The sequence below is a fragment of the Pelodiscus sinensis genome, chromosome 2 (genome assembly GCF_052426305.1).
Source record: "Pelodiscus sinensis isolate ZL-2025 chromosome 2, ASM5242630v1, whole genome shotgun sequence".
Classification (NCBI taxonomy): Eukaryota; Metazoa; Chordata; order Testudines; family Trionychidae; genus Pelodiscus; species Pelodiscus sinensis.
Window position 1 is genome coordinate 103,367,187 of NC_143053.1, and position 22,657 is coordinate 103,389,843.

Genomic DNA, 22,657 nt, shown 5'->3' on the forward strand with positions numbered 1-22,657 from the left:
GGGCAGCAGCTGCTCCAGCACCTGCCCCTCCCTGTCTGTGGCCAGCCCTGGCTGCTGAGAACAGGGGCTGGTGCTGGAGCAGCCTCTGTTTGCTGTGGTTGTCCTCCATGAACAGTGGCTGCTGGACTCATGGCTCTCACTGATCATTGCGCCTCTGAATGTTAAATGTAGTAAGAGCCTGCCAGACTCTTACTACATTTAAAATGCAGAACTGAAGCATGCATGGCTCCCAGAGCCAGTACTGCTCAGTTCCAGCTGAAGCTGGATCCTGGGCCTACCTCTGCTGCGGCTCTGTAGAGAGGTCCTATCAACTAATTGTATAGACAATACAAATAGTATCAACTATACAATTAGCCTGATAACCGCATTTTAACATCGTTACCAGCTCCCGCCTGCCCCTCTCACCCTGCATGCTGCTGCCTCTCCATCAGAAGCAGCAGTGTGGAAGTCCGCAGGTTCTGGTGCTCATGAGGACCTTCTTAAAAGACAGCTCCCCACAGGCACTCACTCACGCCACACCACTGCCTTTGATACAGAGTCAGTAAGGGGGGGTGCTTATAATTAATAGAATTAACCAATAAGCCCAGGCTAGTCAACCACATGTTGACATCCCAAGAAAAAACATTCCCCCCAAGCACAGCAAGTTAGAATACTGCAAAGCATCAGTGTTAACAGGCTCCCACTTCCCTCATAACAGATGACTTTACTGTGAGTGGTTGGACCACAGAAATCCCCTTGAGACTCTCTCACCTCTGAGCCCACCTACCTGCCCTTTGGGGTGCTCCACCACCCTGTCCTGCTGGGTCAAAAGCTTTGGCCTCCCAGCAAAGGCACAGAGGTAGAGTAACAGTACCGCTCTTCAATTGAGGTAAGTGCCCCAAACCCTGCCCCCTCCTGAACCTAATCTCCCACTCAGATCCCACAATCCAACCCTCAGTCCACTCATACACCCTGCCTACTGTCCAAACCCTGCATCCATTCCCTGGAAGGCTCCTCCCACACACTGAACCCCTCATTTGGCCCTAGCCAGGAGCCTGGGGGGGGCCACAAATTATACTATCTTTGAGCCCCTAGAAAGGAAAAAGCTTTAATCTAAGATAGTACCTACTTGCAAAGACAGCAGTCACAGTTCTACAAATGGCACAACGTTTTACTGATAAAGAAATGTACTCACTGGGTTGTACAGTTTAAAAGATCTGCACAAGTCAGATACCTGAATAGAATTTCTTAGGGAAGTTTTTCTAGTTACCAAATCACATCAAGCTATTTTGACCAGGAGTTTAGGAAAACAAAACAGACCAGCTGTGTAAAGAGAACTGTAATTAGTATGAGAAACAAATATTTTCACTTCCTTAGTTCTAATATGTATAACATAATTTCTCTTTTGTGTTAAAGCTATGGCTAGAAGAGCCTCACTTTTTCTGTTCTGCATATTAAAAAATGTACATTTAAAAAATCAATTAAATTCAATTTAAAAAATTCTGTAATTTTAGCTTGGTCTTAAGAGGTTTAAACTGTTTTTGAACAAGTTGGTGGTTTATACATTTACAACCACATTAAAGATATAAAAACTATACACAGAGTAATCTCAAAATGATCCAGTTCAAACAGAATTCCAGGATACATTAACAGGAGTGTTGTGAGCAAGAGAAGAAGTAATTCTTCTGCTCTTCTCTGCACTGATTAGGCCTAAATTGGAGCATTGTGTCCAGTTCTGTACACCACATTTCAAGAAAGATGTGGAGAAATTAGAGAATGTCCAGAGAAAAGCAACAAAAATGAGAAGATCTAGAAAACATGACCTAGGAGGGAAGACTGAAAGAATTAGGCTTATTTAGTTTAGACAAGAGAAGACAGAGGGGACAGGATAGCAGTTTTAAAGTATCTAAAAGGATGTTGCAAGGAGGAGGGAGAAAAATTGTTCTCTTTGGCCTCTAAGGATAGGACAAGAAGCAATGGGCTTAAATTGCAGCAAGGGAGATTTAGGTTGAACATAAGGAAAAACGTCCTACTTGTCAGGGTGGTTAAACACTGGAATAAATTGCCTAAAGGATTGTGGAATCTCCATCACAGGAGATATTTAAGAGCAGATTAGACAGCCACCAGTCAGGGATGTTCTAGACAGTGTCTGGTCCTGCCGTGAGGGCAGGGGACTGGACTCGATGATTTCTTGAGGTCCCTTCCAGTTCTAGGATTCTATCTAGTTATGTTAAGTCTAATAAATACTTGTAGCTATGTAAAAATCAAAAGAGTATGCAAGTAACTGGATTTTAAAAACAAGTTTAAAACATCTGCAAACGGGACTACAAAATGGTCACGCTATTCTAAGTCCATATGAATTTAGTTAAGAGAAACAAAGGACAGATACCTCGGTATACTAGCTATCTTTCCACCAGAATGCAGTTCAGAGCAGCTTCAGGTCTGTGCAGAGTTGCACCAACTTACGATATCCCTTGTAGGTGCAGAGTGCAGTGGTATGATGATGGACTGGTGCTCAAGAGAACACACTGAAGCCAGGCTTCCTGCCCCTGCCCTCCAGAATCTTCTCACACATCAGAATCACCTCACACCTCATTAAGATGCACAGCTGTAGCGGTCCCAGACTCAGCACAAGCTGGGACTGAGCCTGGCTAGCTCAGTCCTGGCTTGTGCCAGGTCCGAGACCTACCCCTGCTGCGGCTCTACATTTTAAATGTAGTATGAGCAACTACTGATAGAGGCAGTAGCCGCAGAGAGAGGGGGGACAGGTGGTACTGCGGAGACGGTGCTAGGGACAACTGGCTTTTAAGCTGGCTCTCCATAGCACTGGCCCGTTCCCCCACTTGCTGCCTCTAATATAAAGACAACAAGGGGGTGGGGAATGCAAGCAGTCGACTAGACTACTCGCTTACATCCCTAACACACACAGCTCATTTTTGTGGATATGGATACAAATTTTGTATCTAGAACTTGCAAATTTGCAGATATCCACTTTATATCTGTGTCTATCTTCATTCACTGCTGTCAATGCAGATATCCACAGCTCATTTTTGCAGACATAAATGTAGATACAAAATTTGTATCTGCGCAGGGCTCTAGCCAAAGGTCACGTGCATGTAACCATCTGCAAAGTACTGTAATGTTTAAATAATCTGTCTTGAAGAGTTGGTTTTCTGATTATTTTATCATCACGGAAGGAAAAAAGATCTTGTAAATAAAACATTGCCTTGGGGAGACACAAGACCTGGGTTCTACTCCCAGCTTTATGACACACTTCCCCTGGGACCCAGAGCACATCACTTAACCTTTCTGGACTGGTATAGTCTGTGAAAATGAAAAGTGTTTTAAAATATATTAAACCTGCAATGATCAGAAATTAGCTAACATTTTAATCATCACTGTTTTAATACACACAAGTTTACACTAAAAAAAATGTTAAGGCTGCAAAATCATGCATTCCACAGTTAGGATATGCCAAAATTAAAGACCCATATAGCCTTAAATCAATGCCCTTGTGTCTATGCAGTATGATACCGTCTTTAATTTCATGATCATATTTTGCCCACAGGACTCTGCTTCTCATTCAATTCACAGTATGGATGGTGCTCAACTAAGGAGCAGCTATTCAATATTTTGTTTTCTCCTCATTGCACACTATTAAAACGCTACTCTGAAAACAAATGTATTGGTTTCCTCAAAGGCTTTTATAGATGGGGAACTGAGGCATAAAGAGATTAAGGTATAAAATGTCCGCTAATTTTGGTTACCCAATTTGAGGTTGCTAATACCCGAATTTTCAGACTATTAGCAGTATGTAATGATTTTTATGTTCAAAATACAACTTATTGATTTTCAGCTACAGAGTGGTCAGTGTAAATGAAACCCTAGAAAAGTTTTGGTAACTAAAACCAAACTTAGTTACCACCCGGGAAAGTTTGGTTTTAGTCACTTGCCTAGCTTCACACAGCAACTCCATGACAAAGAAAGGCAGCGGCAGATTTAGGGCAGGGCGAGCGGGGCGGCTGCCCCGGGCCCCGTGCTTCCCGAGGCCGCACACATGCGCCGTGTCAAAGGGGGGGCCCTGCGAAATTTCGCTGCCCGGGGCCCCGCAGTGCTGCCCTGGGCCCCGCAGCACTCTCATCCGCCCCGAAGAAAGGGATGGAATCTGACTTAACTATGAGGCCCTCTTTTTTGCAATCCTCTGCCTATAGATCACAGCATCCTTCCCTATACAACCCTGATAACTGTGGGTCTTCCCAACCACTCTTGACATGCAACCTAAATTGGATGGATGACAGACCTCTGAATCACATCCAGGAAACTGTCTGTATACATTCATGCTTCCTCTATTCACTTTCTTCCCCTCACAGGTTACTCCAATACCCAGTGATGCAGGACCTGTTGCTATGTAAGAAGGGCACAGAAACCCAGAGGACCCAGTATGTACTCTCCTCTGGTCCCACAGCCTACCAGGGATATCATGTTGTGGCTCCTTCACAGAGCCATGAGAAGGGGTGTGTACTTGGCACAGTTCATAAACTCCCAACACTAGTACTTTGTGGCAAGAGGAAGACCCCCAGCACAGAGTCGGGTTGCAGTCCCTCTTCTACTTCCTCCAGAATGTCTTAATGAGGTTCTGATTGCTTTTCTCACACCTCCGCTAAGTCTATACTGCTTCCTTCTTGCACAAAAGCCTATGCAAATGAAGCGTGGATTAGTATATTGCCATGCTTCATTTGCATAATTAGGGGCCATTTTTGCACAAGAGACTTTTACGCTAAAAGGAGGTGAGTAGACGGCTCCTTTTTGCACAAAAACCCCCTCTTGCACAAGAGCCGTTCTTCCTAATTTTTCCTGTGTCTACACAGCTACTTTTTGCACAAAAGCCTCGTGCGCAAAAAGAGCCCCTAATTAATTATGCAAATGAAGCATGGCAATATGCAAATCCATGCTTCATTTGCATAGGCTTTTGCACAAGAAGGAAGCAGTATAGGAGTAGCCCTCCTGACCTAGGACTCCCTATCCATTAGACATTTTAAAATGCACGTATTTGTGTAACTTTCAGGGATTACATTTAAAATGGGGGGAGCGGAAGCCAGTGCTCTCGGTGAGACAGTTTTTAAGCCGACTCCGGTTCCTCCTCCCCATGGCTGTTACTGTATCAAAGTCAGCAGCCCAGGGACAGGCGGCTCTGTGCTTAAAAGCCAGCTCCCTACACACACCAGCTCCTCCCTCCTACCCCACCCCCTGCTGCTGCCTCTGTATCAGAGGCAGCGGGAGTGGAGGACTATGTGTAACCAAGAGGATTATCTGATAAGCCCAGGCTCATCGGTTAACTGTGTACTCAGGTACCCATTCATATCCCTACTGTCCCTCGCCCCACAAAGTCACAAGAACTCCTTGACAACTCCTCCTGATGCTGGACAAGTCAGCCAACCATCATGCCAGGAGGAGAAAGTTAAACAGGAGAGGGGATGTGCTCTGTGGAGCTATTTCCATTCTGTTATCCACTCATGCCTCCATGCTGAGTCAACTGACTCCTTAGACACCTCTGAGCAGCTACCACCCAGTTTCACTGGCCCCGCCTCACCAGCTAATGGGGAGGGTCTTCAGTTATGTGGGCTTAGGCCCACTGGCTTCCAGAAACTAAAACAGGTACATAACCCTGAGCTTTGTGAGCCTCCTTGGCCAACCACGCTAAGCAATAAGTCAGCTGAATGACATTCAGAAGGACTCTCTCCAAATCATGCCTGAGAAACATCTGTACATGTTCATGCTTCCTACCGTCCACTTCTCGGACCCTCATAGCCTCTCCTCACACCAAGTGATGGACCTACTTCCATCTAAGGAGGGAGAGGAACTCCAGCGGGCTAGCCTGTACTCCACTCTGATTCCACAGCCCACCAGGGGTATTAGCTGGTGGTTCCTCCATAGAGCCACAAACATGGTTGCATATGTTAACTCACAAACTCCCAACACCTATCCTTTCTGCAGCAAGAGGGAGACTCTGGCATATATATCTAGGTAGAGTAAATCACACTCAAGGCCCTCTTCTAGCTCTTCCAGAACCTCTTCTGCAGTTCTGGCTGCCCTTCTCCCCCGACCTCCTCATTTAAGCATACCCCATCCATGGCCACACCTAGTTGCAAGACCTTATCAGCCTTCTTCTGGCAGTGACCAAGATGGCCATCCCACTAGATGTTGTGCAATAGGTACACACCTTCTGAATTCTGCAACAAATGAGACAGGAGTCCTATAGACAGACAGCCTTAGTGATTCATACCCATAGAACAGTCTATCCTGTTCAGTGAGTGACATTTTTATATAAATGTTCATGCACTTGTACAACTCATAATAAAGAGGCAGACCTAACCAATCATAAAACATTAAAATCACCAGCTGAGAGTTTAGGAGATTAAATTTCAAAAGAGACAAAATTATCTAAGTCATCACATTTTTAGAAGTTTTACCGATGTCCTTTCAAAGCTTCCTTTACATTTCAAAGCCTGACATTCTTTTACTGCCATGTTCTTTGTGTAGGTAGAGAAAAATGATCACTGTGCAGACAATGACACGACACAATTTTACACATTAAAAAAAAAATCAAGAATTTCATATATAAAAATCACAAAACTTGAAAAAATATAAATCCTGCTGCACTCAAACCCAGACTAATCTTGGCACTATTATTATCCATCAATCCTGAACAGTATAACAATATTTCCCACAGTATATTTTGCTATTGATAACAATAATGGTTCAGTATAAGTCAAAAGTCAATCAAATGTTACTGCTTCAGTGAATCTGTCAGCCTCCTCTGTAAACATGGCTTTCAAATAAATAGTGGCTATCAATCAACATTCACATTCCTAACCTAATAGAAACTGTAGACCCTAGAGTTATGTATAAAAAAATCATTGGGCAAATGTTAACCAGAAGATATTTCGTTTTCCCTCTCAGAAGAGTAGAATATTATTAACACCACTACTTCCCAGGAATAACCAACATACTTTATGAATAGGATGCATTCTGTATTCATACTTTTAGATTTAAGCAATACCTGTTTCCAAAACAAACAACACATAGGTACCTCCCATCACACAACTATAATCTATAAGAACCCTGCCCTGGCAACAAACTTTCAAATCTATGCCATCTTTACTGATGCAATCCATCCTATTTCAAAATATCCTGAAAAAATTATATTAGCACAGTATTACAGCTCTTTGCAATTGCAGTCCTTATAGCAGTAATATAGTCTCTGCTTCTCCTTACACACATACATGCTAGCAAATTAATTTTCAGGGATTGCTATGTTGTTTGTTTTTAAATACACATCCAAATATGCAAGAGGATAATATGTACCAACACATTACTACAGCTCTCTGCTTATCAAGAAGGACAGACATATTAGTCTTGAGAAAACAGGAAAATAAATTTGAGTGAGATTAACTTGACATTTTCGTCCTGGACAGTTTTAGAAAGAATGATAGGGTCATATACAAAGAGCATTTTAACTTTTAACTATGGTACCCTCAACCTATGCCCTGCAATCAAACAAAAACAAATAATGGATTACCCTTTTAAAAGACTAGATAGTGTTAGTGTTATACTGTCTGGCAATGTAGCCTGAAGAGAAACAGAGTGTTTGACACAATTTAAAACTTCTTAAAAGAGACACAACCCTGCATTGGTCTTATCTTTTGGTTTTTTGCTCACTGAATCCCTCTCACTCCGTCAGTGAGAAGCTAAGGAGCACAAGGAATCCACAAGTGGTCTCCTTTATTCTGAGCTAAGTTCATGAAATAGTCTGTCAGACCACAAAAAGAATGACTCACTTGAAGTTCTAACCAATAACCAAAGATACAGGCATAATTTTCAAACACATAAACCAAAAACATAAAGAAAACAAGTGATAAATAGTTGAAAGTACATGTAGGCACATTTTCTATGGGGAGAATCAGTTGCTTAACAATAGCTGAAATCAGCTTTTCCTAAATTTTCATCTACTTTAATCAAGAGTTACTATACTGTACTTACCAATATTTTGTTATCCACTTTATCTCCCTTGGTTTCTAGCTTTACTTTTTTCTTCACCGAAATTTTAATCTTCCTCCCAATAACATCCTTGATACTTTCTGAAATAATGGAGAACACCTTAATCAAATACTTGCATTGCCAGGAAGAGTGTACATGAAAAATAACATTTTAAAATTTTCAGGGAAAATTCCTCAGTCACATTGCATTAACTGGCATTTTCTTACCATGCACCCTGCTGTTTGTAGAATCTTTATTAAATGAGTGCAACAATCTGACCCAAATAAAAATAAAGCCACACTTAATTTATGAGAAGTGTGTCATTATATACAGCTATTTAACGAACAAGTCTATTGTCCTGAGTAGAGATTAGATTTATACTAGAGTCTTACTCAGTTCAGAGCCCATCAGGAATGTCATTTCATATTTCCCTACACTGTTCCCATTCTAGAGAGACGTGAAAAATATCCCCTAATATCCCTCCAGGTAGTTGGGCAAGACCAGGTAGCAAGCTGAAAATCATTTCAGTTTTCCTGAAAGATTGAATAAGAGACTCTCTTCCTTGATGCATTTCGAATATTTGTCTTTTTACTCCAATCTGAGATTAACATTTTTTCAAAACACCTGATTTTTTCTTCAGGAGGGGAATGCTGTTTGCAGCCAATCGTAGTCAGAAACCCCATCCTTCACCAGGCCACATGGCTGCTGTGAGAGTAGCAGTGCCGGTGGTAGCTCTACAACTTAAGCCAGGCTCACTCCTTTTGTTACCTCCTTTCCCTCTATAAATAGCTCCAAGGGCTTCTGCCACTGTTCACAGCAACACAGCAGCAGAATGAAGTGAGCTTGATGCTTGTCAGTTTCACAGTGACATTACAGGGTTTTAAATAGCAACAGTGAAACTGATTACAAAATTTGTCCATTGTACTGTGCTGATGACTGGGAAAGAATTCTCTTCTATAAAGAATTCTCAGAGGCACTGAAGTACAGACTCTGGAAAAAATTAATGGCATCAGGTCACACTAAAGTTATATTTATAACAACTAGAAACTTTTATTTATATATATATATATATATATATATATATATAAATAAAATACAAAATTTTAGAGAATTTCCCACATGAAGAAAGTTTCCTACTCACCATCGCGATGTACATTTTTCAAGTCATTTTATAGATCCGAACACCCAGGCAATCAGGAAGCTTAGGCTCAAATTTTCAAGTTTTCACTTTTTTTATTGCCTCCATTTCTGGTTGCCCAACCTGAGACACAAGTGTCTCTTCAGCAAATGTTTCAAAATTAGCATAGACGCTTAGAACGCTTGTGCCTCAAGTGAGCTGCTGAAGGAATGGAAACTGGAATTCAAGATTTCTGATTCCAAATTTAGTCATTGCATTTTACCAAGTGTCCTTTTCACAGAGAGCTCAGGATCACTGGGGAATCCTGATTGTCTACCAAGAAAATTAAATTTTCCTTCTTATGAAATACTCCACTTCGACCAGTGTTCTCTATATTATAAAACACGTAAGCAAAGAAAAATGCTAATTAGACACAGAAGGCACCAAGGCCCCCAGTACTGCGTCCTGATCATGTGAACAGACCCATGGACCTATGTAGAGCCCAGCTGCAGTATATTTGGCTCTCTGTGAGGGCAAAGGTCTCCCAATGTAGATCAGCTTGCAAAATCAAAGCAAAATTATGAAACTTCACTCAAGTTAGTAACAGATTTGGCATTTTTAAGATACAACATAACGTCTTATTTGTGGAAGAGGTGCCAGAATGACTCAGCTTTGCTCCATGGTTCTCTTAGCACAGATGACAAACCTAACTCATCACATATTGAATTATAGTAGAAACCCATTCACAACATTAACACATGCTATGCTTGATAGGAAAAAAAAAGTTGTCAAATAAGTTATCTACACCTAATCCTTAATACCTATCCTAGACTTCTAAAAATCAGTCATTTTTGCAAGCAATTAAACTATAATATAATCTTAATAATTAAGTAAATTGGCAATTAAAAAAGAGCAAAAGTGGTTTATATTGCCTACACAAAGGGAGAACATTTATGCCGGCTGCAACTTTTCCTCTCAAGTTTTATATGGATTTCATATATATTATAAATTACGTTTGTGTTTCAAATTATGACACTGGTGAGCACACTAAAGAAAAAACTAGTGTGCATGAATCAAAATTAATATACAACATGTCTAAAGGCTGACAAAATACTGCTTCCGCCTATCACTGATACAAGAGTTAACACAATTACTTGTTCTATAAGTGAAATCCTGAAGCTCTTCTTCAGGAAAACTTTACATAATACCAAATGAAGTTCTGCATGAATAAGGAGTGATAGGGCCCATAATGTTCTGTCATAAGCTATTGTGGCATCTTTAAATTACATCAGCCACTAGTGCACCCTACTAATAATTCATGGCATTGAAGCTCCCAAGTAGCTTTAGCACCATTTGCAATCCATTGTGATTTGTAGAGAATGAAAAAACATTAAATACTTTTTTCTTTGTACATTACTGTATGCTCTGCAGCATGCCCAGAGAAATGAATTAAAAAAGATAAATACACTAGACTAAAATGAAGTGTGTGCTCTAACATGTCAAAAATTAAGAAATTTCAAAAGTAAGACTCTCTGAAATACCCTCCCTCACTGGTGCCCTTACGCATAGATATTTCAAAGGCCTTCAAACAATTGCATATGGCACCACAGATGTACGCATAAGGGCATAGATTAGGAGATGGAGAAGTTACAAGCAGTTTTAAACTACAAATATCCTTAATATTCCAGGTTAAAAGCAACAAACCTTTAAACACTTGCTTTCCCTGTTGAATCTACAGGCTACTCCTTTCAAAGCTTGCCATTTATTTATAGCAACCTGGATGCAGCCTATGTTAGTGGTTTTCCTGACACCAGGTCACCGCTTTCAGATGTTTTCCTGACTCCAGGTGACTGCTTTCAGGAGGCTGATTTTTCATTTGTGAGTCTTGTATGAAGCCAGAGCCCTGTATGGCAGGACTGAAGCTGGAGCCCCATCACGTGAGGCAGAAACATCTTTGCAGAGCTCAATTGCCCTGGGCAATTGACCCGCCTGCCACCCTCTAAGGAAAGCCCTGAATTTGCAACCCTTTTAAACTGATCCCAGGTGTCACAATCCTCAGGTTGCGAAACACTGACCAGATAAGCTGAGTACACCCCTGGAAGAGCAGGTTGTGTACCCCCTGGATGAGAGCCACTGCTGTACGCGATGCTGCTATGAAGGCCCCTGAATAATGTCACTACAGGGGAACATGCACCGTCCACTTTTCCAGTCACTGCAGTGGTTAATCCGGTGCTCGCACAGCTGCTGTAGGCACGGGGCTGGGCTGCGATGTGTAGGGCTTCAGCGGCTGTAATCCCCCGCCCCCCATCAGTAAATCTCTCCCGCGGCAGCGCCAAAGCCGGAGCTGCAGCATGGCTTTCCCCCGCTGCATTCCCCACCCCACCTTCGCCCTCGCTGCACCTTCCCCACCACGCCTCCCCACGGCCCGGCTGGGGCGGGCAATGCACAGCGCCAGCGGCCTCACAACTTCCTCGCCTCCGCGGCGGGATCAGACCCCCAAACAGTCCTCCCCTTCTCCCCCCCCCCCTCCAAACAACCCCACCCCCCAAAAAACCCAAGCGCCCCTCCCCCAGGTTTGTTTCCTTCCTTCCCCCACGCGGAGGGAGAGAGACGTGGGTCTTACCTAGCAACTCCCTGGGCACCTCGGAGCTCTCCTCGCTCATCGTGGCCCTGCTGGGGGGCCGGGGCTGGGGGCCAAACTCCTTCGCGCCGCTTCCCCGCGGCAGCAAAATGGGGCGGGAGCGGCTGCGGCGGCTGCTTTGCGGAGGGGGAACAAGTGGCTGCGCTCGCGGAGCTCAGTGGGCTCTGGCTACATGGCTCCTCCTGGCTCCTGGGCGCCTCTTTCCAGGGGCGGATCCAGCGCTCAGCCCCCGCGGCTCCTTCCTTCTCCGCTCCGCGCTCCCCTGCAGTCCCCTCCTCCCGCCGCCCTCCCTTCCCCCTGCTCCTCCCCGCCAGGCGGGCACCTACTGGCCCCGAGGTGCCAGCGGAAGGCGGGGGTGGGAATTCCTCGCTCCCGGCCGGTCCCGCACCGCTCCCAGCCCAGCCCCGGGGAGGGCTCTGCGCAGCGCCGCTCTCCCGTCCTCACCTCGCGAGAGCGCTGGGCGGCGGGGAGGCTGCCCCGGGCCCCAGCCGCTGGGCGCAGCTGGACACGCGCGCCCGCCTGCCCGCCGCCAAGAGCATCCCCTTCAGGGAGACGCGGTGGCAGCCCTGCCCGCGGGGAGAGTTTCCATGCGCACACCGAGCGCAGAGGAGGAAGAGGAAAAATTAGGAGCATTGAGCAGCCCCTCCTTGCCTTTGCCCTAGTCTGCGGGGAGAGAGACCAAGGGAGCCACCTGCTGGCTAAAGGGACGGGCGGGAGGCGTTTGGAAGGATTCTCCTGAACCTCTAGCCCGCACTTCTTGATCCTTTAGTCATTATTTGTCCCAAGCAATCAATTGAACATGGGTCCAGTGTCCCTCCCATAAGGTTGAAACCATCCCATGATTTCAAATAGGGGTGCCAGCAAGCTGAGCCAGAGGGCGGACGCGGGAAGGGGGAGGCTGGAGGACACAATCACAAGGCCGGCGGGGGTCCCAGTCTCTCAGTCGCTTGGGAGGCGGAAGACCACCCCGGGGGGGGGATCTGATTGGGAAGCCGTTGGAGTTCTGAAAGTCTCTCCTGCCTCCCAAAAATGATTTTTGCGCTGCTGTTTCCATCAGACATTTCCCACCGTGCTCACGCACCCGGGTCCCGCCGCTCCTAGACCGATGCTGTTGCTTGGGGGGACCCGCTTGTGCACGTGAAGTTCTATTGCAGCCCCCGTTGCAGGGCCGAGGCACTGTGAGGGTGTTACCCACTCTCTGGCTCCAGGAAGGAAGTTCGCTTTTGATTGTTTCTTTAAGGTTTTTTATGACAGAGTGACTGATCGTGAAATCAGTTTTTCTTGTGTGCGGCCTGGGAAAGTCAAGTGACTCTCTGGCAAACCTGGAAAGGTTTAAACTTTGAAATGGATAAGCTTTGATCCAAAGCCCATCCATCTCTTTCTCATCCCCATACTTTATCTCTCTAGAGGAGTCAGTTCGTTTTGCACTTGTTCTACAGATAAAGAATGGATTTTATTATTGGGGGCTGTTTTCAGTCTCAGACATGTCTATACTAGGAAACTATTTTGAAATAACTACATTTGACTTAACTCCTGATTTTACAAAATCAAACTAGCATGTCCCCACTATCGGGAAGCCTTGATATTAGTCTGAGGCAGGCTCCCTTAATGTGGAAGCACTACCTAGACTTAGAGCACTGGGGAGTAATTAGACCGAAATATTCTGGGGAGTAGTTATTTCAAAATAGTGGCACCGGAGTGTCCACGCTAATGCTATTTCAAAATAACTATTTTGAAATTAGCATTATTCTCCAAGGCTCTGTCTAGATTACATCCCTCTTTCGACAGAGGGATGTAAATTAGGCACTTTGAAATTGCAGATGAAGCCAGGATTTGAATTTCCCACGCTTCATTTGCATAATTGAGGTTTACAGGATCTTTCGAAAAAAGCCTTCCCTTTTTGAAAGGACTGTGTCCAGACCGCGGTTTTACTTTCAAAATGGCGCTTTTTCAAAAGCGCACCATTACGTGATTATGCAAATGAAGTATGGGAAATTCAAATCCCAGCTTCATTTGCAATTTCAAAGTGCCTTATTTACATCCCTCTGTCGAAAGAAGGATGTAATCTAGACACAGCTCGAGAAAAGCAGGAGTACAGATTTTTTAAATAAGCTGCGCCTTATTTCTAAATAACGGGCTTGGTAATGTGGACATTCCACTTATAAATTCAACCTAAGGAGGCTATTTTGAAATAAAGACCAAGTGTACATCAGGGCAGAGAGAGAAGAAGGAAAAGCTAAAATTTTCCAGTAGGTAGGACACAGAAAGGAATCAAACATCCTCTTTTACAGTACTAAAGACACACAATTGTGTATACATATGAAAACAAGGATAAAAGATGTGGGGAGAGGGAGGAAGAAGGTAAATCAGTAATGGGAATACTGTAACACTTTCAAGTAGCTTCTAGTGGAGACCTGTAATTTCAGGGAAAGGATCATTTTCACTGCAGCAGGATCCTGATTGGCTATCCCACATCCTGAAGGGGTGGATTAATCAGAAAGCTCATATTTCAACTACTCTGAAAGAAGGGGACAGGTTTTGGAGATCAACGTTATGTATGTCTAATGAGGAAAACTGAAACATTCCACAAGGGCAACAGGATAACTCCAAGGACGATATATTTAACGATTAAAAACACGGCAGACGGGGATTACTTTGCATGCCTTGGTCTTTAAGAGAAACAGAACTTGTAATCAGAAATAGTGAGTATTGGTTAATTTTCTGTAACCACTCAGTTCCTTGCTCTTGCAACACTCACAAAATAATTTTTGAGGAAGCCATATCATAACTCATACGATCCTAGCCTATGGATGAAATTAGATATATGTATCTCTTTAAAAAACAGCCAATTCAAATCTGTAAAGTACTAGAAAAGGTAAACTAGAAGGAAAACTTCTGAAGGAAATATAAAGTAAATATATTTCATTTATCACCTCCATATACACTTCCTTAGCACCATATCTCATACATTTTATTTACAAGATATGTATCTCATATGGTTTCTGAATAATATATAACATGCATCGAGTGTAAATGATATGCAGAACCAGAATACACAGGCGCCATTAGGCAGAAGAATGAAAAATATTAATTCACAGTTTCAGAAATGTTAAGGCCAGAAGAGATCATTAGAGCATCTAGCCTGACCATCTGGGTGACACAGACCACAGAATTTCACCCAAATATCCTACATTTGACTAAAGCCTCTCTTTCAGAAGCAGTGGTGCCTGCAGCCTTACACATACATCACTGTCAGTTGGGCTGCTGGAAGCTGGACCAGGCCCCATGGGAGGAACCCCTGGTGTAGGAGCCAGCTTCAAGGCAGCAATGCGGAGGAGCCACACTGGCTACCTCACTCTGACACAGGTTTGGCCCCACCATCTGTCATGATCACGGGGCTGAATCTGAGCAGCGTGGTAATCCCCGGGCACTATGTCACTCACTTAGCTCCCCCCGTCCTCCCAGACCGCTGTCATGCCAGACCCAGATGTGAGTTAACAGCGGGATGGCAAATGCTGTTCCTCTCTGCTGCTACTGCTGTGGGGCTAGCTATTGCACCCTACCTATGCCAACCTGCTTCCAGCAGCCCAAATCTCTTCTGCTCTGGATATAAGATACCCTCATCAAACAGCCTCAGTGTCTGCTACAAGGACAGGCAATGTGGTGAATGCCTGCATGGAGAGCCAGCAGGGAAACAGGTGGAAGACCACCCTAGGAGGGGAGGGCTGACATCAGGGCAGGGGGGGTTCCACTAAGCATCCTACATGCAAGATTTTGGGGGGCATCCATATACAGAAGAGCAGTTAGTCTTGATTTAAAGATTTCATGGGCTAGACAATGTACCACATCTGTTGACAGAACATTTTCACCTACTGAGCAACAGAATTAGGCAGGTTTTCTAGCTGTGCCTATTTGCACGCAGAGCATGATCCAGCGCTCCCCTCAGCTACTGACCAATTTCTGCGAGAAGATAGATTCATTATTATTTGTAGTTAGCATGCCCAAAGACCAGGAAAAAGGTTAACTTTCCCGTCACCCTTCTATGAAATCTTTGTAATGAGTAAAAAAAAAATCTGCCATGATTCCTGTCTGTAAGACAGAGAAGAACAGAGTGGATAATTGCATTTTGACTTGCTGAGAGGAAAATGTGGCCTTGTGGGTTTTGACAATGGATTAAAAAAAAAAGGAAGCAATTTTTCACTAGCTGAGCTCTTCAAGGAAGAATAGCATCCCCTACCCACTAGCAGAGAAGAAGACCGCATCTCTGAAATAATTTTAAAAGTCCTCCTAAAGGATAATAGATTTGACTGTCATTGACTAGGCTATAGTGGATATTTTTATATACATATTTTAAAAGACTACTTCAATTATTGTAGTTTGACACAGTGATAACTGCCAGCAAGAGCAGTGGTCTGGATAACGTACGACTTAGTTTGCTGAAAAGAGCACAGCAGCTTGCATGGCTTATATGTACTGATAACAGAGCAGGAAGGAACCAGGAACTTCAGAAGACTTTGATCAGGGAGATGACTGACACAAAGAAGAAAATAAAATCAGTGTAGTTAATCCAGCGTCAGTACACAAGATTAAACATTCTTTACATAAAGTAGGTTGTCAGGAATTTGACTTGGTTTCTCTGATGTTATTCCCGTCTGGCCACTCCAATAGGATTTCACATTCTGTATTTGCATCCCCAACATCATTTCGATTTTTGGATTTTCTCTGCCTGTCTCTTGCCCCTGGCATGAGCACCATCAAGTCAGAATCCTCCCACCTGACAAAAATGAAGTCAGTGCAATGTGAGTTGATGCCAAATCACTGCAATGTACCATAGGTATTTTATATCATAGGGTAGGATTCCATGTTCTTAATTATGTCCTACATAGCAACATCTTTGCATCCCTGTGCCACAACATTTGCACTGAAGCATCTTGATATTTTACTGAGAAATGACACTTCAAGGTCATCAAAAGTCTAATGCCACTCCCACTGAAGTCAATGGAAAGACATTGAATTCAGTGGGAATTGGATTGATCTTCTAGTCACATTGGCAAGCTACCATATGGCAAAGCAACATCATGATATGGAAAATAATGTGAATTTGATACAATTATGCTGCAAAGCTAACTTTCAGTGTATGAAGCGGATCCATAAAAATCAGACTGACCCAAGAATATCAGCATGGATAGCAACCCTTTCTGAATGTGATATTTCAAAGAATAGAGCCACATGGCTACATTTTCCCCTCAAGTTCACCAGTTCAACCCCATGGATATTGCTTACTTGAATGGGTTTAACCAACAATAAAGTTTGACTAACTGTATTGATCAGTCACACTTGTCCAATTCAAGGAAATCTCTCTTTTCTGTCACTGAAAGCTTTGTGAGTATTTTACTTTTCAGAAATGGTAACACCCATCTGTGCAAAGCTCAATGAAATATCACATTCCAATCACACATGTGCTTCAAAAGTTTGCGAGGTTTGTCAAACCACTTTGTTTCATCTCAGTATAAAAATAATCAGCACCACTTCTAAATTTGATTCTTCACTGGCTTTTTTATTTTATTTTTTTTACACGATTTCTTTTGCTTAACTGCTTAGATTTGACTTCACAGTAAAACAGAAAATTTGGTGCCCACAATTTCCATTGGTTTAGAAATACTGTAAAGACCCCAGCAATTATGGATAATTTTCCACTAAACATAAGGCTGAAAGAAAATTGAAGACAAACAACTAGATAAATTGTGCAATAAATACATATGTCTTAAATTGGTGAATGCTGATGTCCCGCTTTTTGTTAAATCGGTTACAGCAATATTGATGAGCAAAAATGCATGCACTCAATCGCTGATTTGGCAAATGTAACAAAACACTTGCTAGCTGAGTGCTGCCCTCATCTGTGAATGTGAGTCTTCAAACCCTTTCCTGTGCTTTCTGGATATTCATTATTTTGGTACTACCTATAAAGCCTATTTTGTCTTGATGTTAAATATGCTGACTATAAAATGCAGCAGCACGGATGTATATTTTGATAAGGCATACTTTGAAGATGGCATTAAGAAAAGAATTACTAACAGCAGCTGATGCCTCATGGAAATCTTTAAAGTCTATTCAGAAAAATTTCTGATTATACAACTGTATTATTATAACGTCAGTTTCCACATTCTGCTTTCCTTGTTCCTTTTTTAGCGAATACATTTGCATAAACCCAGGATCATTGTTTTCAAGAGCTCATCTGCTTCTGTTGCTTAGTTCCCACATGACGGCATGAGCCTATCACATTGGGTTACAATGGTATAAAGTTTATGGCTTTAGTTTTGGGCATAGACAGACAAAGCTGACAAATTCTTAAACACAGAGCCTGGTTCTCCTCCACCTTGTACCACGTATTGTCAGACTACCACTGCACAAAGTTGGTACTGTACAAGTTACAAGCTAGAAAAATCAGAATGGTATCTTTTTACACAGGTATAAAGGACAATGCAAGCTGCAGGGCAGCGGAGAATCCACTCCAACAGCGACAAAGGGTACTCAGTGGAAGCCGCAGCTGCTTGGCCCATTTGTCATTTTAAAATAACTGCCCACTTTTCAGATCTATGAAGTTACCTCCCTTCTTCCACTACAGACCTCCATTGTGTGAAATGCCTTAGCATGCATCTTTCTTTCTCTCTCTCATCAACTCTGACTTAATGAAAAATATGGCTTGATCGGGTTTCTGTCAGGGTTGTGAGATTAACTATCCCCCAGAACTGAGCTGTTGAAAAACACTCTGGTCAAATAATGTTTACTCTTTGAAATATCTGAAAACAGTTTTCTTTGTGTTCTCTTCCTGACTAGTGACGCAGGAGAGGTGAGGCAGTGCAGAATAGAAACAGAATGCTCCTGACCCTCAATTCAAATTTCAAATAGAAACCTGAGCCTCTCTCTAGGTTCTAAAAGTCCCTCTCTTTCCTTCCCTGACTCCCAGCAAATCTTCCACCTTTGCAAATAGTTATGTCAGGGTTCAGCAAACATAGCAACTTCTGCTGATGAGTCTACTCTCTTTAGATTTTACAAAGTTCCAAACTTTCCCGGGGCAGTGAGTTCAGGAGAACTACTAACCTGGGAAGCCATCAAGCATACCACATATCAACAATAGGCTAGTTAAGAGAACAGAAAGACCTGAGCAATTTTAAACTTATTTTTGCTAAAGATGTGAAAAAATTAGGTGCTTAGTTAAAGCTGGTTGAACCATAAGCCCTTTGCATTTCACCCAACGTTAAGAAGGGAGGATTGCCTTATTAAGAGACAACAGGATGTCAGAAGACTTAGCTGTCCCTGACACCACCACAGGCTTCCCAAATGACTTTGGGAAAGGTATTTCAATTCTCCTGGCTTCAATTTTCTCATCTGAAAAATATTAGTAAAATTTGCTTACTCAGCACATGGTACTAGAGGCTACATTCATTCGTGTTTACAAAGCACTTTGAGATTCTGGTGTGGAAGGTCACATAGATAGACAATACATTACAATTATGTTAACAGGAGACAGAGAGCCTCAACATACATACACCAAGATGGTATTCCATGTGGGGCTCATTGTAGCCTGGCAGACCTAATTGTTAGTTTAATAGCACCCCAGTCCTACAATGGTGCCAGCATACGAGAAACCCTATGCTAATGCAGAGTTCAAGGGTATGTCTATACTACCACCCTAGTTCGAACTAGAGTGGTTAATGTAGTCATTTGAAGTTGCAAATGAAGCCCGGGATTTAAATATCCCGGGCTTCATTTGCATCTTGCCAGGCACCGCCATTTTTAAATCCCCATTAGTGCAGACTCCGTGCCCGCGGCTACACGCGGCACGGAGTAGGTAGTTCAAGTTAGGCTTTCTAATTCGAACTACCGTTATTCCTCGTGGAACGAGGTGTACCGGTAGCTCGAATTAGAAAGCCTAATTTGAACTACCTACTCCGTGCCACGTGTAGCCGCGAGCATGGAGTCCGCACTAACAGGGATTTAAAAATGGCAGCGCCCGGCAAGATGCAAATGAAGCCCAGGATATTTAAATCCCAGGCTTCATTTGCAACTTCGAATGACTACATTAACCATCCTAGTTCGAACTAGGGTGGTAGTGTAGACATACCCCAAGTGACACTTCCTGTTGTCAGTCCCAGCAATAAGCAAAGTTCGAAAGGGATGCCGGAAAGAATGAGACCACGACTTGGGGTTACAAAAGGGAAACTGATTTTTATTTTAGTGATGACTCTGACACCTAATGACTGAGAACTCAGTCACATATGCGGGCGCCAGACAATTATCAGAATAAAAAATAAGCAATTTACCAGACAATATAAAACAATTCCCTGGGGCTTTTCTGAGTCACAGTAATTCTCAACAATTGCCCGGGGGTTGGGAACACTAGAATTGATTCATAAAGTTAACTATTTACACTATTTTATACAAGAGAACAGTCAAAAACCTTAACAACAACAATTTGTAAACTAACACAACGACTCTTTAACCCACTGTCACTTAACAGGCCACAAGGGTACTGAAATTAATCAGGATGGGGATAATGTCGGGGGAGGGGTATTATACTAGTTCTGGAGACAGCAGGAACACAAGTACCAGCCACATGCTCATAAACTGTCTCCACTTGGGTCGACCAACTCGGAATACGCTCAGTAAGACTCGAGAGCGGGGGATGCAAGGCGTCTGGGTGATCAGGCCAGGCGTTCACACGATGCGATTCCCCCATGAGAGAGGGGTTGCCTGCCTGTTTTATTGCCCAGTCACTTATCACCTCATTTGCTGATCTTTACCGCAGTGGGTGGAGTAAGCAGGTCTGACCACTAGTCAGCCCATTGGCTGATCTTTACGGCAGTAGGTGGAGTGAGCAGGGAAAGATAATTATTCTATAGGCCCTTATATGGAAAGCGCTCCGCCTCACAGACAGAGCCCCCTATACCAGCCTTGGGGTGTAACAGGCTATGGCTCACCTGCGACGGGCAGCCATTTTTGTTGTTCTGTCTCAGACACCTGTCTTGCAGCAAACCACTTGGTTCCACCGTCAACCTCAGTGGAGTTGTATGGGCACAATGATCCACGCAAACAAAGCTCCTTGAGTCAGGGAGGCTTCAGTTACCGTTTCTAAAGCTGATCTAGATACGCTGCAGAACAGAGAGCATTGATCTTTCCTGGAGGAACTAAGAAACTCGTTTTAGATGTAACTCAATGAGAGAGAAACAAACTGTAGGGAAAGCAACAGAATGAGAAAAGAAAAGAGTAACAGCAAAAAGAGCACACAGTTACCTGCTAATGTTATTAGTAACATACCCTTGTTTTAGTAAGACTACTTTTTACTAATTTTGTCGTTCAATTTGCCAGCTTTTAGGTACAAATACAAATAAAGTGCAATCACATTATCACCAAAAAAGCCTTTCTTGTGCTAATGTACTATTTCCAATAGTATGAATGCATCTGTTGCTTATGCAGACTTTACTGCCTTGAAAGGCACAGATCAGGGGTGGGAAACCTCAGGTTTCTGGGCCAGGCCAGATGCATCCCCTGGCTTGCCTGGATCCAACCCCTGAGGCTCAGGGCTCCCCCACAGCATTGGGGAGCCCGTGCTGGCACTCCAGCGCTCCTGCCACTCCATCGCAGGGCTGAAGCACACAAAATCTATTAACCTGGGCCCCCCTACTACTAGTTTGCGAGGGGTATATGAGAAGTGTCTTTCTTCTTCTCAGTCAGGGGCCAGGTCAATGAGGGTTTGTTTGTGGGCTTTTGGGGGCACTTCTCATTTGTGTGAGGCCCTTGACTGATTTTTCTGTGGGTTAGCGGCCCCTGACCCAAAAATACGTTTCCCACCCCGGCATAGATCCTCCGGGCTGAAACTTCAGATTTCAATTTCAAATAGTGACGACAGATCTTTAGTTTGGTGCAAAATGACACTATTGTACCAAGTTATAAGAGCTTTTAGGCCAGTGGTTTTCAAACTTTTTTCCATTTCTTGACCCCTAAAATTTCAAATGAAGGTTCAGGCCCCTTTGTAAATCTTAGGCATAGGGTCCACAGATTGAAATCCACTGTTCTACATAAAATCCTACTTTATATAAAGGAGTTGCACTGGTTGTAGAGAGGATGAGAAGTTCTGGACACATATCCTGTACAAAAACTGGGCAGTGAGGCATTAGTCCTCTTTGCAGCTTTTCTGAATTATGCAATTGACAAGTTTCCAAAGGGCAGCTACAGAACTTAGAAAAGTGATCCATCTCCCAAGGCTTACTGCAAAGACAAAAGTCCTTAAGGAATACACATGCTAAGCCCTTTTTGCAAATTTTTGTACTTCTTAGTCATAGTGAAAGTGACCTACAGCTTATCCTGGACAGGTTCTCAGAGGCAACTAAACTGTTTGGACTCATCATCAGCCTAGAAAAAGAATATTCTTCCAAGCTGCCTCCATCAACCATTAGCATTGAGGCAATCACCACCATTTATGGTACAAAACTAAACGTCAATCAATCTGTCTCTCTCTATAGCTTGGTAGTAACATCTGCAGTGATGTTTTCCTGGATCAAGAATATACAGAAATGAAAGGAAAACCAGGCTTTCAGAGGACCTCACCATAGACTATTGAACTAGCATGCCATTGAGCCACCAATAAAACTTACTGTATGCAATACAGCAATGATAACATACCTTCTACAGGGGAGTGAAACACAGACAATTGACTCCAGATATATAAAAAATGCACTGCCTTTGTACTATTCAGAAGATCTTCTGACAAAACAAAGGGTCAAACATTAACATGCCAGAAACAGCAAAACAACCAGAATCAAGATAATGATTATCAAAGCTCAGCTTATATGGACAGATGAAGTTTAGGGCTGTCAATCATC

At 43.2% G+C, this 22,657-nt stretch overlaps 1 protein-coding gene across 3 annotated transcripts in view; it reads right to left on the reverse strand.

Moving 5' to 3' along the window:
• The window catches only part of CARMIL1 (capping protein regulator and myosin 1 linker 1), a 244,054-nt gene extending 231,664 nt beyond the window's left edge, over positions 1-12,390 (reverse strand). For 2 of the 3 annotated variants that reach the window (XM_075921131.2, XM_075921132.2), the window contains exons 1-2: positions 11,757-12,390; positions 8,020-8,117 (exon numbers count right to left, since the gene is read on the reverse strand). In XM_075921131.2, the coding sequence (XP_075777246.2) occupies positions 8,020-8,117; positions 11,757-11,796 (138 nt within the window). In that variant the 5' untranslated portion in view covers positions 11,797-12,390. The remainder of the gene's footprint in view (positions 1-8,019; positions 8,118-11,756) is intronic. The other variant, XM_075921130.2, reaches the window with a different exon arrangement.
• Between the last annotated feature and the right edge of the window lie 10,267 nt (positions 12,391-22,657).